General features: G+C 32.1%; 1 protein-coding gene across 5 annotated transcripts in view; it reads right to left on the bottom strand.

The window, feature by feature from the left end:
• The window catches only part of NCAM2 (neural cell adhesion molecule 2), a 564,569-nt gene that overhangs the window by 64,649 nt on the left and 482,467 nt on the right, over positions 1–17,453 (bottom strand). For 4 of the 5 annotated variants that reach the window (XM_054468800.2, XM_063659919.1, XM_054468801.2 and 1 more), the window contains exons 13-15: positions 12,732–12,851; positions 10,537–10,658; positions 1,903–2,083 (exon numbers count right to left, since the gene is read on the bottom strand). In XM_054468800.2, the coding sequence (XP_054324775.1) occupies positions 1,903–2,083; positions 10,537–10,658; positions 12,732–12,851 (423 nt within the window). Of the gene's footprint in view, positions 1–33; positions 1,694–1,902; positions 2,084–10,536; positions 10,659–12,731; positions 12,852–17,453 lie in introns of those variants that run through there. The other variant, XM_054468802.2, reaches the window with a different exon arrangement.

The raw sequence follows: 17,453 nt of genomic DNA, 5'->3' as shown, positions 1-17,453 counted from the left end.
CTGACTTCGTGATCCGCCCACCTCGGCCTCTTAAAGTGCTGGGATTAAGAGGCCGTGAGCCACCGTGCCCGGCCAACAATTTCTTACAAAGATAGCAGAGTCATTGGGGGTATAACATTGAGTAATCTGTGTAAAATCTATTTTTTTGATTTTATGTTTTATCTATGTTATTAAAATTTTGCCTTCTACTTCATATATTACATTTAATACATTATTAAATTAAATGGATTAAGTTAATTCACTATGTTTCAAAATATATACACTAAATTAAAAATTTGAGAGATTGTAGTATACTGTTGCAATTTTCCTTTGGAGGAGGCTCTGGCTCAGTATGGGAATATGTATAGCATGTTCCTGATATTTGCATGAAATATAATTACTACATACATATTCATTACGATTGTAGAAGTGGTTTCTGATGTTTCAAACATAGAGAGGTAATGAATTCGATAGTACATTCAGTCATTCTTATTTAGATGTGTTATCTTGTAAGGGCATCAGATTTGTCATATAACTAGAAATATTTCTGACCTCAAACATGTCATTAAACCTCTTAAAATCGTATTTGTAAAATGAGAATAATGCTTCCTTATCCAGCTCAGATTTAAGAATAAAATGAGATAATCAATGCAGAAGTACTTTGAAAATAGTAAAAAAAGTCATTAAAATATAAGATACCCGTGTTACTTCCAGAGACTTTTTACTTCCTAATTTTAAATTATAATTTGGTAGAATTTATTAATTAATATTAGCAATACAAAGCTCTAATATCAATTACTTTTTAAACCTTATAACCAATAGTAATTACTTTTTAATTGAAAGATTAATCATATAAAACTGCTTTCAATTACTAAACAACTGATGTATGATATAACAAAATCATAATATATGAAATTAACATCAATTTGAAATTACAAGAGGGTTTAATGGCATGATTGAACTAGCTAGTTTTATTTCTTTTCCAGTTTCAAAACTATTATATATCTATACTTATACTCTAATATAATAACACAAAAAAACTTGGTTTCATGGATTAATATGCTGTTCTTTTCTGTATATATGTACATATAAAGAATATACTATATATACATAAATATCTGTACATGTCTGCATAAAATTAAAATATTAAAAGTAATAACTGAGGGAAAATAAATGTAGAAATATGACCAATTTAGCAACTCACGAACAGAGTTAAATGTTATTTTGAGTCAGAATAAATTTTTGCATCTTTACTTCAAGAACATTTATCTGAATAAAAGTTTTAACATCCCTGTTGTGAACTTTCATAATATTACTAACATACTAAGATGGAACAATGTAAGCACTGTTACCTATCAATGGTAGAATCTAACCAGTGTGTTGCAAAAGCTGATTTACAGTGCTCTTCCATTTTATGAGCCTTCTTAAAACTCTAGGTATAGGTCTTTATGGAATTATATTTGTGGCTGTTCCTGCCTTTCTTTGTGACTAATTTTATGTTTCCAAAATCAACTTGCTTGGTCAGGCATAGGTTGGCTCATCACCTTTGGTCAAATCTAACAAGAATTGGAGCATCAGTCTCCACATGATTGGCAGAGAAATTGTCTTCTTAGCAAAGCTTTTGTATGGTCTCAATAGACACTTTTCACATTGATTATCATCAGTCACTCTTACTCTCTATGTTCTCCTATTCATTCTTTCTCCATCACTCCAACTATTAATGGGGTCAAAATATATTTACAAATTAAGCAATACCCTAAGGCAAGAGTGATGAGAAACTTTGTGTATGATATGTCACAATAATAATTAGAACCTGGAATTTACATTTCAGTTTGTTTTAATGATTAATAAGAAAAGTAAGGGTTATAAAAAGGTGGTATCATATTTATTGTTCAATCTAAAAAAGAATATAGTTTTGCTTACCTTTAATAATGTTGGGCTTTGGTGGCATGCTGAATTCATAAACTGTTGGTTCAGAATATCCCAATCTATTGGCAGCTGTAATCTGAACTTCATACCCCATGGTCCACTGGAGATGCTCCAAAATGATGTGGTCTTTATTTCCTTGCACTTTTTTCTCTAGCCATTGGTCTTCCTTATCTTTCTGTGAAAGCAATAAAAATGCATTTTATAAATATCCATACACTAAAGGGACACCTTTTTAAAAAAAGTTTATATTGGAATTGGAAAATATACTTATACTGGATATTGGAACAATTTTCACAGGCACAGGAATACATGAAGTTGCTGTGTCAATGAAGCCAGTATTATTTCCAACATTTTTCTATATAAAATATAATGTTGTCTATATTAGCCAAAAAGTGGTTTTGTAATTAATCCTTTATTCAGTGGTTGACAATTTACCTCCATTAAGATTTTTTTTTATTTCACATGTATCAGTTTGTTTTTTGGCCATTTTGTTGATTATTAATCATTATGTGAATGGGAAAATGAAACATAATACACAGAAAAAACTTAGTATGTCCATTAAAAGAATTGCCAGGGACTGTTGTTTTGGGGAAAGAAAGATAAAGTATCTTGAAATAAAGTCTGGATATGATTGATAGATTTATATTATCACTGGTATTTTTTACTACTATGATGTTTTATGACATCAGAAAATAATATACAAACAAAATTACTAAGTTTTAAATATATCATTAGCATAAGAAAATAAAACAATGCCATCCTATTCTCAAACATTCTACATTTAAATACTATCTCATTCTTTTTCTAAAATATAAATTTGACCATATGACATTTGAATTTCCCTTCATTTGAAAAAATTACCATTAGAACTACAATTACTAATGAAATATAAATTGATATAATTTTATAAATTAAATTATCTAGAACAGTGTGATTATTGGGTTGTGCCATACATTAAAAATTTAAACACAGAAAGCTTCCTTAACCTTTCTGGCTTGTCTTCCTTCTTTTGATAACAAAAGTGATGGTAGCAGCTGCTTCTGTCAGCTTTTTGGAAGAGCAATGAGGAAAACTGAGTAAGTTGTGTATTTCACGGCCTTAGAGATCATAACCACTTAAAAAATAGCAGCTATTTTAGGATATAACAGTTTCCATAAAAACTGTATGGAAATGAAACATTTTCTCTGGAATCATGTATCTAAAAATCTATCATTGCAACTGCAAATCTCACTTTCCCAGGGTGTAAGTATAAATAAATTACAGCTGTCTATAACAATAGATGCAGACATGTCTTTTAACCTCATAGCTCAGCCCTATATGACTCTATGTTGAGCCAAAACTTAACACTGCTTCTTTGACTATAAAAAATAACGATGTATTCTCCATTTTTGGTGACAATTAAGTATTTGTTCTCTAAAATATAATTGTGAAAGTTAAATTCATGATTGCATTAAATTGACAGTACTCAAACACGGAGTGTCCTTCAGAAGGAGGCAAGAAGATATTATAATTTTGATACTATACTAGTATTCTCTTTTTCTAGTTAATTTGTTTTTGGTGACATAGAACTTTTATTACAAAGGAAATACACTTTCTGGTGACGTAGAACTTCCATTACAAAGGAACAGAAAAGTTTGGCCTGTTTTGCTATTTCATGTAAAACTGAAGATATTAGAACCCCTAACGAAGCCCTGATTTTAAATGAACAAGCGCTACAAGTTATCAATATACACAAGAGGCACTTGCCTTGATTTTTGAAACTTATGAATATCTGTTTTTATAACAATGGCCTGTAGCCAGTACTACTTAAGGTATTATGAGGTGTATGAATGATGGAATAACTGAGAAGAGAGGTTATAACTTTTCTAAGTTAATCAATGGACAGTAAGGTTAAGAAAGAAACCTAGTTGCAATTTTGAAATGCTTAGGGCAGCTATGCTGAAAAGCCCCAGCTATCACAACACCCTCTGTCTTCACCCACTCATTCATCAATTATTTATTCAGTTAATTGATTAGTGAGGACTTTCTAGAAGGCATGAACACAATAGTGACCAAGACATGTGCAATACCCTCATGTTGGAGTTCACAAACCAGCCCAGAAGAAAGACATGAGGCCTTTGAAAAATGAGAAGGTGCAATGGAGGCACGTAATACCTAATAAAGTCAAAGGCTAGGCAGGTCCCCGGTGGGGAGGTGATATCACCCTTACTGGAAATAATATACTCTAGTGCAATTTTTCTCTTCATTTGTCCTAATTGAGTTAATGACAAGAAGGTGTCAGTTTTTTACACAGCTTTAAATCCAAAAAGAAACACAGTGATTTTAAGCCTTAGATGCATAATCACTGGGAGATGTATAAGCGAACACTGTAGCTGTTTCATATAAATTTTTAAAAATTGTGTATATATATGTGCATTATATATGTGTATTATATGTATGTATTATAATGTATTATATATATAGACCTACATATAACAAAAAAACTTAAAAAGTCAACCCAAAAGTAATTTGAGATGATACATTAAATGTATGTATATATATACACACACAAACACATACAACATATAATTGTAAATGCTATGTATAGCATATTCAGTATGAATATGCACATATATACATATAGCATGTATTTTTATAAGTTATAAATTGTGTATACACACACATATATGGAAAGGAAGGGGTGTATGGCAAGGACACTGAAGGGTGGTATGAAGACAAGGGATCCATGAGGCAGCAGACAGCTGCTTGTCCCTGTGGCCCTGGCATTACCTCAGCTACTCAGTACTTTCTATGTAATGATGAAGTGGTTGATGTGAGTAAATATTTTTGTGGAAATACTTGGAATTCAGTTTTGCTTTGTATCTGTGTGAAGATGTGGGTGAAAGAGCCAGAAAATAAGCCAAAAACTGAGACCTGAATTACCCCGGGCAAAAAAAAAAAATTATTATTTAGAGGGATAGATAGATGTCATGTCCTTCAGGTAATCCTTCAAAAATATCATTTTCGGAAATTAGGCATTTAAGGTGAAACTTCTGTACAAACGCAAGGCAGTCTCTTGTAAATTAACAATCATTTAGCTCTTATTTGTTGAAGCCCTTAATATGATAAATTAAAGGGCCCTCCATCATTTTAAGTATCTAGGCTGATAGTATACGAAACCAAAGGGAGCTCTAACATGTTCCCAATATAAATCAATTTCATTTTCCTTTCAACATTAGGCGAGAAGGCATTTTAATCCCCTAATTGCTATTCCTAGGGAATAGGAAAAAAATTAAAGTGGGTGTTACCAAATACTCCCCTGTCATCAAAATCTCAAGTATGCATATCTGGAGAGTGTCTAATTTACAAAGTTTAAATGCCTAGGGAACAATTTAAGATAATCTAGTTGCAAAACGTTCCCCTAGGTAACTTAATGAGATGATTTGCTGAATACGGCTATTTTTAATAAGCCAATTAAATGTTGAAGGGCAGCTACTGAAAAAAATGGTCATTTGCCTTTGGTATAGCTTCTCTTAAGCAATTCCTTTTTATTTTTTTTGGTCAGAAAATAGCAGGGCCATATGGCAATTCAGGGCACTTCTTAATAGTGATTCTGAAGTCATACAATCAGCATTCAGGAAAACACTGGCTATCATCTCTATAGGGAGGAGATTAGAGGCAAGGTGTAAGGGTCACTGTTTTCTTATTTTCAGGGGCTCCTTGATGCTTTTATTCATAACAAGAAACAGTTTACCGACTCCTTTTGAAGTCTCATGAAATGTATTACCAGCATCATTTTAAATATAAACTGAACAATTATGAAATGAGAGGACAATAGAGAAGGTGAGCTCATATAAGCAAGATGAAGTTTTGATTCTTCTGACTCTCATGTCATATGATTTAAGATTTTGTATGTGTATAAAGCAGTTCCTGGTTCCTGGATTCCCTGGTAGCATGGTTCAGGTATTCATACTTACGTGACCTCACAGAAGGCCCAGAAATTATTTACAACTCCATTTGCTACTCTGAATGTCAGAGAGGTGATTGATCAATCTGGATTATATATATATATATAAAATATATATATATCTATACATATATTTTATATATTATATATAATTGCGTATATATACACACATACATTTTTATATATATACACATAGACCATTCACAGAATTCAAGAAGAATTTACAAATGGGCAAACGAGAAGGGTCAAGGGACCTGGCTTGAATAGCATGGCATTGTCAGATTCATTGAGAGACCAGTGAGTCCTTCAGAGCTGTCCTGGGTAGAGGCACAAAAGTCTCCGTATCAGAATATCCAAAAGAAACAAACAGGTACTCATCATTGTTAGCATGAAACCTGGGACAAAAAGTTGTCTTCTGAGAAGGATATTAATCTTAAATTTAAAACATCAAATTGTATATAAAATTATATATATACATATGTGCGTGTATGTGTGTGTGTGTATATATATATACACACATTTGGAAGATGTAAAGGTTTGAAGATTTTAGCAGAGTTCTAAATTTAAATCTCTTTTTTCCATGATCATAACAGATTCTACTTGCCTTTGTTCCATGTGCTGATGCTTGGTAAAGTTTTTTAAAATTAGGCCCTACATAATCTGTTGCTAGTCTCCACCACCCACATAGTACTTAAGGCAAAATAAATCTAATTTTTCCTATTCATTACCTTCTGTGTTCTCATATCTATAAACACTGGCAGTGCATTTTTTCTTGTGTTTCTTATTTCTCATATTAATTATTCTATTTATAATGCTATTTATAATTGCATAACGAACTAATTTCTTTATTGATTTATTGCTGTATTTGTTCATTCAGACAACATATAGTCTATCTATACAAAGAAGAATGAAACATCCTCTTAAATCACGGCAAAGAAAAATTACTAAAATGCTTGCGACTCTTTAATGTCCATAAGTATTCATTGTTTAAAAATACTTCAAAACTTAAACTATAATGGCTTTAAATAAATTTCCATATACATACATAAACATTATTAACTGGAAAATATGTTTTCTTAAGAACCAAAGCTTGATTTTACTTATTTGTTATTTTAATGCCCTTTTCAAAATTATCTTTCTTATCCTATGGCCATTGAGATAGCGTACAACCTCGTGGACTCCAAATTACTTAAGAAGTTCAATTAAGACTTACAAATGCTAGTCCCTATAGTACTTCCTCACAATTGATTTTTAAGCTACCAATTATTTTAGCTAAGGAAACGTATTTAATATGCCAACACTAAGTGATAGTTATGATCCCATAGCTATCATCAAATTAGAAATAAAATGGTGAAAAACTCATGGAAGCATGTAAAAATCTATTTACTAAATTATATGAAGTTACATTGACACTATAAGTACAAAGTAGATGTAAAAATAACTTCATGATTTTTTCCAAACATTGCATGAGATTAATATGTTTGTCTTTATTTTCCAAACACATGGTTTAAACTTACTGATTTATTGTTAGAGACATTAATTTTCATGAAGAGTCCACAGAGATGTCTAATTCTGCTTTTATTATTCTAGTTCTGTTCTAATAAATTCTGTCTTTGTAATGGGTGAGTGAACAAAGCCATGTGCTGTATTACAGGCTGACAGAATAATGGTGCTTCGTGGTTCATAATCTACAGGAAGTTTTACACTTTCTATAATAGGATATAGCTATTCTCGTCCCTTCCCAGTGAAACCCAAAGTAAAGGCTTAGATTCAGTGTCTGCTAGAAATCAAGTCATATAAGGAATATATTGTCTAAATTACATTGTTCTCAGAATATAGCCCTGTGCACAGTGGAGTTGAAAGATGTGGCCAAAGAAGAAATCAAGAAGTGAAAATCTTATAGATGTTCCTGATTTTCCAGATTCCTCTATGTACTTTTTTCTTCATTTTTTATTAAAAATATATTGAATATGTCTAAACCATTTTTCAAGTTATTCAGTTGCACTTTACTCCACTGTGGAGTTCATGTGGTTTGAGAAACTAATACATGAAGTAGTTTGGAATCATATAAAGAGAACAGATGATCAAGAACTTTTTGAAGTAGTTATTTCACTTTTTATTCAATCATGGTATCTCCAATTGGATCCTCAGAGCATGATGTTGACAGGATGGAGGAGGTGGAGAAGAGAACAGACAACAACAAAATAGGGATATACAGAGTATTTTAATGTATGAAACTAGAAGGCACACTATCAAGTGATATGGTCAAGAGAAACTGTGCCAGGATGGCTGTATCTGAAGGCACAAGAGCTGGGCAGTTGAGCTGAGACAGTAATTGAAGGGTTGCCTCTTGTTCAGTACTGCTGCCATCCATATTTAGACTGTTATGAATTACATTCTGATGTCTGTTCCCTCTCCCCACCAAGTCACTCAAATTCTCTAACTTTCCATTTGCCCTTGAAGAAAATGTGAAAAAGTATCACTTTATATTTGATTAATTACAAAATACAAAATATCCAAGAGTGAGCAATGCCTATCTTGTAATACAAAGGTTATGGAACCATTCTCTTTACAAAATTTGCCATAGGTGCCTAAATTTCTACAATTAAAACAATGTCCCCTGTTAAAATGATAGTAGCTCTAAGATGGATAACTTAGTAATTGATTGATTATCAGACAATTATAGTTATGTATGAATTAATACAATCAATTGTTTCCAATGTGTTATGAAAAACAGATCCTCTAGCACTTCTGGAGTTAGAAAGGGTTGGAAATTAGAAACAAGAGGAGGGAAAAGGACATACTTTTATTGGAGTGGTAAGAACAGACACTGGGTAAATGGGAAGAAACCAGGCACTTTTACCAGTAGGTTGGGAGGAGAAAGAGAAAGGCGAGAAAACGGAAGTAGTAAGTTTACTGGAGACAAAATTTGTTCTTGTTTAAACTTTATGACTAAGCCATATCAACTATACCTTACCAACTATGTGCAAAGGTAAAATTTATTGAGTACCATTATGTGAACTTGAGTCTCTTCAATCTTACTAATCTCATTATGCTTAAAATCTTACTTATTTCTATCCATCGGTGTTTCACACATAACTTCTCAAAAAAGATTAATTCTAATCCACATTGAAAGAAATCAATATGAATTTGAAGTCAGATTTTTAAAATAGTAATTTATGTTTTCAACAATGTATATGTATACATAACTATATGGCTGTCTAAAATGTCGTTATTTCCATTTTGTGACTGCTTTGCTCTAAATAGATGCAGTGCTACTCAAGAAACATTTTTGATTACATCAATGACTGGGGCCACTACTCACAATACAGTACAAATAAAAATATACAACACGTTGCCTCACAACTAGTCATTGCATTTTAGAGTCCACTGTGGGATTTTATTAGAATTCCTTACAAACTGCTACTATCCCCCAGTACTTTGCACAATAAATTTTTTCATCCTAGAATTGTGAGCAACAATCTGCATAGAAAGCCTGTTCTAACAGTTCAATTCATGAATTCTGGCCAAGCCTACCTCCTAGAAAAGATTATCTCCCTTCTACCGTGTTTACAAATGTGCAAATGAGAATGGCCAAGAGACCTCACTTCAGTATGAAAGCTGGTACAAAAAGTTGTCCTCTGAAAGGAGTATTAATCTTAAATTTTGAAAACTGATTTGATATCTAAAATTAATTATTAAAATATGCCATTCAAAATCAAATTTTTCTTTTTTATTACCCCTCAGAATGTAGACGTTTCAATTTAGAAGCAGCAATATTATAATTTAGAAAATTTGGGATATGTGAGAAAATATTAAAATTAACCCACACACGACTACAGAGTAATTATTTTAAACATGACCTGCTAAAATATAATTAATTTGGATAGCACTAATATGGATTCAGTCAACATAAGCATAAAATGCGTGTTGTATGAATCTTAGAAAATTTAACTTAAAATTATGTTTCATTTTTAACTTATTTTACAGTAGACACCAATACTCCAAGGTACTTATGGAAAAAAATGTTGAAGAAATTATTTTCAGTGGCTTTTGAAATCATCTTCATTGAAGGAAAAAGGCAGTTGTCCATAGTGCCACTCCATGACTCCGCAACTAGTGAACATTGTTTACCTCCAACCGCTATCAAAAATCCGTGTGCATCCTTTAGCTCTCCAAACTTCCTTACTAGATAGAGCTAATTAAACTTGAAGAAAAGGATTCCCTCTTCCTCAAGTTCACCATGGCCATTCTTTGTTAAACATTATGGATAAATAAGTCAAATTATTTGATTAATTTGTTTTGAGGTGTGATTTTTCTAATATTACCTAACATATGATTGCCAGGGGACTTAGCCTGAAGTTACTAATAATCAAATAAAATGAGAAGCTTGTCAGCAAAACAGGGGAAATAATGTCTCATTTCTGAAATGTTTACTAGTCCCATTTCACACCTAAAAATCATAAGATGAAACCCATGAGAATATTTTGATGATCCATGCTTAGATTTTACAAAAAAATTTAAAAAAATCACAATGAGGACTGTCAGGAATGGAAGGAAGATTAGCATTTATTATCACAATTACTAAATACACATTCTCTCCTGATATGTTTATAAATTCAGTGCAACTCAATTTAATTTGAAAAAACCTAGTATGATATGATAATAAACAAGGTACTTACACTTCTGTATTTCACAATGTATTCCAAAATAGGGGCCCCTCCATCATCCTGTTTGGTGATGCTAAGTTTAAAGCTCTTTCCACTGCTTGGCTGTCCATGTATGGATGGAGGACTTGGTTCACCTAGATATGCAATACAACATTTATTCATTTGCACACATTTCAGATACCTAGAGAAACTATATTTTAATAAAAAGAACAGCAATATAATCAAAATACATGGTGTTATCCTGGATTTACCATTTGATATTGCCCTTTTGTGATATAATTTCTGATCATTTTCCCCATCCAAGAAGCAGCTACATTATAAATCTAGAAGTGTCATGCCAAAACTGTAGCCTGAGGACCAAATATACTATTTTCACTGATATGCAAATGCTCTGAGAAAAGTATAGCATTGCAGAAATGTAAAACTTTATTTCTCTTATTATTAATAGTATTAAATCATTTTTATTTTCTTAATGTAAATTTAGTTTGTAAATGTTTTGTAAGCATTTATTAATAAGAATACATTAACACATGCAATATAGCATTGCAGAAATGTAAAACTTTATTTCTCTTATTATTAATAGTATTAAATCATTTTTATTTTCTTAATGTAAATTTAGTTTGTAAATGTTTTGTAAGCATTTATTAATAAGAATACATTAACACATCAATCTGTATGGAATATATACCTACCAGTAAAGATAATGACTGGCAATTGGTAAATGTGCTTTAATAAGCATTTTCTTTCCTGGGTGCAAATTTGAATAACGTTTGCAGTATCCAATTTTATAGACCTGTGTTTCAATATTTCATTTTCTTCTAGGTTCATTCATATACTTGCCTTTGATATTATTCTTCAACATAGAGATAGCCATATAACAATGTTGTTTATATTGTTTTGAATAGAACAGGGATCTACCAAAGTGCAAGAATTTTCTATGTGAAGGGCCAAGAAAAACAGACCACGGACTGAAAAGGATTTCATATCTCTAAACCGGAATGACCTGTTATTTCTTCTCAGCAGGTTATTGTCATTTCTTTTTTCTTTCCTTCTTTTCTTCATTCTTTTTTTGAGGCAGGGTCTCACTCTGTCACCCAGGATGGAGTTCCATAGTGTGGTCATGGCTCATTTCAGCCTTGACTTCCCCAGACTCAGGTGATCTTCTCACCTCTCACCTCAGCCTCCCAGGTAGCTGGGACTACAAGTGCAAACCACCACACCCAGCTGATTTATTTTTTATTATTTTTTGTAGAGACAGGGTTTTACTATATTGCCCAGGCTGGTCTTGAGCTTCTTGGTTCAAGTGATCTGCCTGCCTCAGCCTTCCAAAATGCTGGGATTACAGGTGTAAGCCACCATACCTGGCTGGTTATCTTAACCACTAGCATTGGGAATGGAGGAAAGAAACTTACCTGACAGATTTTATGATTATCAACAAAGAGATACTCTGTAAGATAATATATTGCAGCCATTTTGACTGTCCTAACATATATATATATATAAAGATATATATATACACATATATGATGATATATATATATATAAAGATATATATATATCAGGCAGTGTTATGCATAGATTTTTATAACAGTGGTTCAGTCGTATTTATTGTGTTTTCTCACATTTAAAGTAATTTATTTAACATAAAGGAAATGTTAAGTCTTTTAAAATTTAATCTTCACTTTATGTAAACTCAATTAACTTACAATTCCCCAAAATATGATAGTTACCAGAATAAGGCTTCTCCTGCAGTCACTGTTGTAATGAATTAACATAATGATTCCTTTTTTGACACTTAGAGCCCATATAATTTGTGGAACAAGGTCAATAGTCAGGCCTCCACAAAAGAACAAAATATTGAACATGTTACATGGACATTTTTCTTCTCTCTCCCAGAATATAGTCTGAAGACTACAATCCAATTAATCAGACCATAAGTAAGAAGGACACTTTTGCAATGAGGACAATTTCCCGGGAACAATTTTTACTGTGTATATTCTAGTGCACTCTTTTTTTTTGCTTTGCTCTAAAGCAAAGTTATTTTTATGTTAATAAATCTGAGATGTCACTGTCTTCAGAAACCACTTCACCAAAGACATAATTCATGTCCCAAAAGTGTTGAAACATCTCCCTACATTTTAAAATCTATTAAATTTGCAAGTGAAGAAAATGACAAAAGAGAATAAAAAATAGAGATGATTACTTACGAACTGGTAATGTTTGGAAGATTTCTATTTTACTGTAGTCTCCTTGTCCCTTTCCATTTACAGCTGCAACCCTGATTTCATAAGTTGTATTTGGTTCCAGGTTGCTCAAAACAACCATTGCTACAAGAAAAACAAAACAAAACAAAACAAATATATATATACATATATATCTAATTGGACACATTTTAATAAGAAAAACAAATCAAACTATTACAATTCTGAGTGAATTGCACTGAAATCTTTCCATGAAATACCTAAAAAATAGATAAGTCATATAAGAAGAAAATTATTTGTGAATAGTTCTCTTCTTCACCTCTATTTTCGCTTTCCAACCCATGCACTTTCAAAGAAAATTACCCATTTCATTTGTGACACACTCACAAAGTAGAAAGTTAAACCTTTTTAATATCCAAAAACCAAGAATGATGTTAATGATGCTAAAATACATATATTCTGTATATGTCTCAAGTAGAAGTACTCTGCATAGATTATTTCTATAGTATTTAATAGAATCATGGAATTTAATATGTAGATTGGCTTCCAATGTGAGGTGATTTAGTCATGTCAAATAAGTGTGACAAAGTTGAAACTACAGCAAAAATAGTTTATTCTACAATTTCAAATCAAATCAAGTTGTTTTAATTCTAGCTTGAAGCATACTCATAACTTGTATTTTCACTCTTTGAGTTTCTTCTCATTTACATACTCCACCAGACCGGGATTCAATAAGATACTAAGGAAGAATATGAAAAGGCACAGCGAAATAAAGGTTACTAGAAATATCTGGGTCATGTCAATCCTTGTTATTTGACCCTTGATAATTTTGGATGTAATTACAGATTTCAAAATATTACATCTTCACAAATTCATCTGATGGAGCTACCAGAATTTTATGGTTGCCACTTTCTTTAACTGCTTTTGCTAAAGAAAGCAGAAACTCAGTTAGGGGATATAACAATGTCTTGATGAAAATCAAAAGGAAGTTATGTCTGGTTTACACAGTAACTCCAAGTCACATAATCAATTAATATTAGGAGATATAAAAGATTAAATCATAGGTAATTAGGATCATCTTTGCAGAACTATAGTTTTACACAAACCATGACCAGAAATGATATACATGCAATAATATTATAATTTATTAATATGTTATTTCTAATAATTATATTACAATTTACTAGACAACATATACTCTGTATTATATGAGGACACTTAATGAATTTGTTGTGATACTTCCTTGTGTTCCATTCTTTTCCTCAGTATTTATAATCATCGTATTTATTTAGCATTTTGTTTGTTTTCTATAGAGATGGGGTCTCACTATGTTGCTCAGGCTGGTGTTGAACTCTTGGGCTCAAGCAAACTGCCCACCTCAGCCTCCCAAAGTCTGGGATTTCAGGAGTGGGCCACTACCTCTGGCCTAGCATTTTGTATTGTAATCATTTAATCTATATTGAATTACTTATCACATTCTAGAAAAGAAAAAAATACATTGTTGAATGTACTGTGTCCAAAATTAAAAGTAAAAAGATATATAAAAATTACTTAATACCAGATAAATATTAATGGCCACAATACACATATCAACCAGACATTACTTAAAGGATTAAGTAATTAGACACAGATGTTCTAAAATCAACAAAAAAATTAAATTTCCAAATGGCAGAATTTAATTTCATATTTCTCAATTTCTCAACCTTATAAGAAAACTGAACTTGCTTTTTAGAGTGTACCGCCTTATTGAGGCCTCAGATTATAATACATTATTTCAGATTTAAGGGAGGCCAATTGGGAATAGATTGATTGGCATAGAAATCCTACTGATTAGAAGCTGCAAGGATAAATGGCATAGCCAAGGCCTGAATTCAATGATTTCTGACAGGTTAATGACCTGCAAACTTTTTAGGAAACCCAAACCCACTTGATAATTGGTAGTTAATGAGTATATAATTTAAGCCCCAGAAAAGTATATAGTTACACTGAAGAGAAGCTGAGTGCACAGATAAAGAGTTGTTTATATAGATTATGGAATGAGAAGAGGAAATTTAACCAAGGTTGCTAAAGTGCTAGTAAATTGGAATTTTACTGTCTTTAAGATGAAAAGCCTCTGCTGAAAAGTCAGCCTAACATGAATTTGTTTTGATACTTCCTTTTGTTCCATTCTTTTCCTCAATGTTTACAATCAAGGCATTTATTTAGCATTTTGTTTGTTTTTAATAGAGATGGGGTCTCACTATGTTGCTCAGGCTGGTCTTGAACTCCTTTAACAAGAGTTTAAAAATCACAATATTTTATTAGTTTAATCAGATAATAAATATTTTTAAAAGCAAAAGCAAAGGTGAACTAGGCTCATATGCCCCCATGCTATATCTAGTCGTGCTTCATTAAGGTAAAGAGTGCAATAGAACACAGACTGTGCCATAACATCATATTGACTATCCAAAGGCCTAATATGTTTTGGAATAAGGCTTGAAGAATAAATGCCCTTTTATAAAACAGCCAACTCTGATATTTGGTATGCCTTTCCATATTTCTGTGATATCCTGGTGCAGCTGCAACATCATTTTAAGAGCATTCAGTAGTCTGTGACTTGGCGGCGTCGGTGATGGCATCTGGCAATGCTTATATTCAATTGTATTTCTTAATACAAGGCAAAAAGAGAAGCAAAAGAATTTAAACATACACTTTCAATTGCAAATAAAATCCTACATAAATCAGAAGTATAGAGATCATTATTCTACATATGATTTCTTCATCTTTGTAGGTTAAAAATTGATAACAGCTGAGCTATCAAAGTACCAGGGCAAATCTACTGTGAGAAAAGTTGAGGTTATTACTTAGGTTAAACAATCAAGACGATACTCACCCCACATACCCCAGCAAAAAAAAAAAAAAATCAAGTGCAGATCATACTTGAATTATCTGAGTATTTCAGGCAAAAGCTCTTTCTGGCTTGCATTGTCAGCAATCCCCTTCCTTTAACATTTCACAGGCGCTATGAGGAGCTTTGCACGCCCGGCTACCTCTGCCAAGGGTAAGTATTTCCTTAGTTACACTGTATCAACTCAGAAAGGAATTTCCCTGTTTCCTCACATGTTTCTGTTCTCAGAATCAAGGCTTACCCATGTACTGACTGAGTTTCACATCAGCTGGCAGAGGAAAGGAGCGAAGAGGGCACACTGATGGCTAAACTGTTATTACAGTCCTGGGCTAAAACATGCAAACTGAAACTGGCCAAAGAGAGGTTCTATAGATAACCTTTAAAATTATAGGGAAGAGGCATAAAATAAACCTATTGATGTAAGTTTTGCAAAGTTTATATACAAGAAGTCAGTTTGTTTTTGAATTCTAAATGCAGGTTTTGATACAATAACCCTTATTATGAGGCTTATTAACACTGCATGAACATGAAGATTATTCTGTGAAATAGAACTCCACACATTGAGACTACATTAAAGTGAGAGAGGGAAAAGATTTGGAGGAGGCAAAGCCTGGATCTGTAATTTGACTTGCCTTTCTTAAATGAGAGGATATATACATTAAATCATCTGTAATTTACTGGCATTTTACCAAACATAAGAGTTTCTGAACACCCAAGGTAGGGACTGAAAGAAAACTACCACTTGGAAAATGAAAGGCTGTGTACTCAATAATAGAGTTTTACCTCAAATTATGAAGTTAGTTAATGTGAGACTTTCTTTCCCTAAATCTGCATATACAAATAGAACAACAGAACCTTAAACTGAAGTGTGGGATGAGTTCTTGCCTTGTAATTTATTAGAAATTCAAACTCCAGAATTAGGAGAAAGCAGATCTAGATTACAAACTAGTAAAAGCTTTTAAGGACAAATGTATAAATAAGGTATTTTAAAGCCATATTTACTCAGCATGATTTACAAATCTTAACACAGTTCTTCCAAAAATTATAAACAATCATGAATTTTTCTTTGACATGGCAACAGAAACGAGTTCTCTATAGAATCTAGTTTCCTGCACTAATATTTCTACATTATTTATATATAACTGAATTTTAGAAATAACGCTTTATCACCTGTCTATAAAGGCAAAAAAGACAAAAAAGTCAAGATACATTAAAAAAATTTAACTTAAAAACGACAGAAAAATATAAATCTTTTTACATTTTTTATAAGTTTGGAAATGATCATAGTAGAGAGAAAAATTTGAATTTGAAAGTTTATTCTCTTTTTATTAGAGAACCAGACTTTATTAAAGGGAACTACACAAAATAATTTTTTGTTCCTATAATGCATTATAAATTACTTCCTGTTGGCTGTCAAGAGAAGTAGAGGCTATAGAATATTTACAACAATTGCAACAACGACATCAACTAAATACATATTTGGTAACTAATTAAGCTCAGCAAAATTCTAAAGTAAGATTAATTTTATTCATGTTCTCTTTCCTTTCTCAAACCCTGGCTCTCTTCATGGGGTTTTTGTCCTATTCAATGCAAGCAATTACAGTCTCCCCAGATGTAGAACTGCTTTATCACCTAACCCCAATGGAACTGTTCATATTGTCAAGTACTGTGCAACAACTCAGAGAGCTATGAGAAATTACAAAGCTTAGCAAGGGTAAAACTGATCATTCAAAATAACAGTTGGTGTTAATGTCCTCGGATAGATCTGAAAACACAGTGAAGTCCCTCAAGTTTCTCACTTAAAAAAGCTTTTGATCTGTAATCAATTAAAAGAAGCAAAA

The sequence above is a fragment of the Pongo pygmaeus genome, chromosome 22 (assembly GCF_028885625.2).
Source record: "Pongo pygmaeus isolate AG05252 chromosome 22, NHGRI_mPonPyg2-v2.0_pri, whole genome shotgun sequence".
NCBI lineage: Eukaryota > Metazoa > Chordata > Mammalia > Primates > Hominidae > Pongo > Pongo pygmaeus.
Note: the sequence above shows the minus strand (reverse complement) of the source record. Positions and strands in the feature narration are given on the sequence as shown.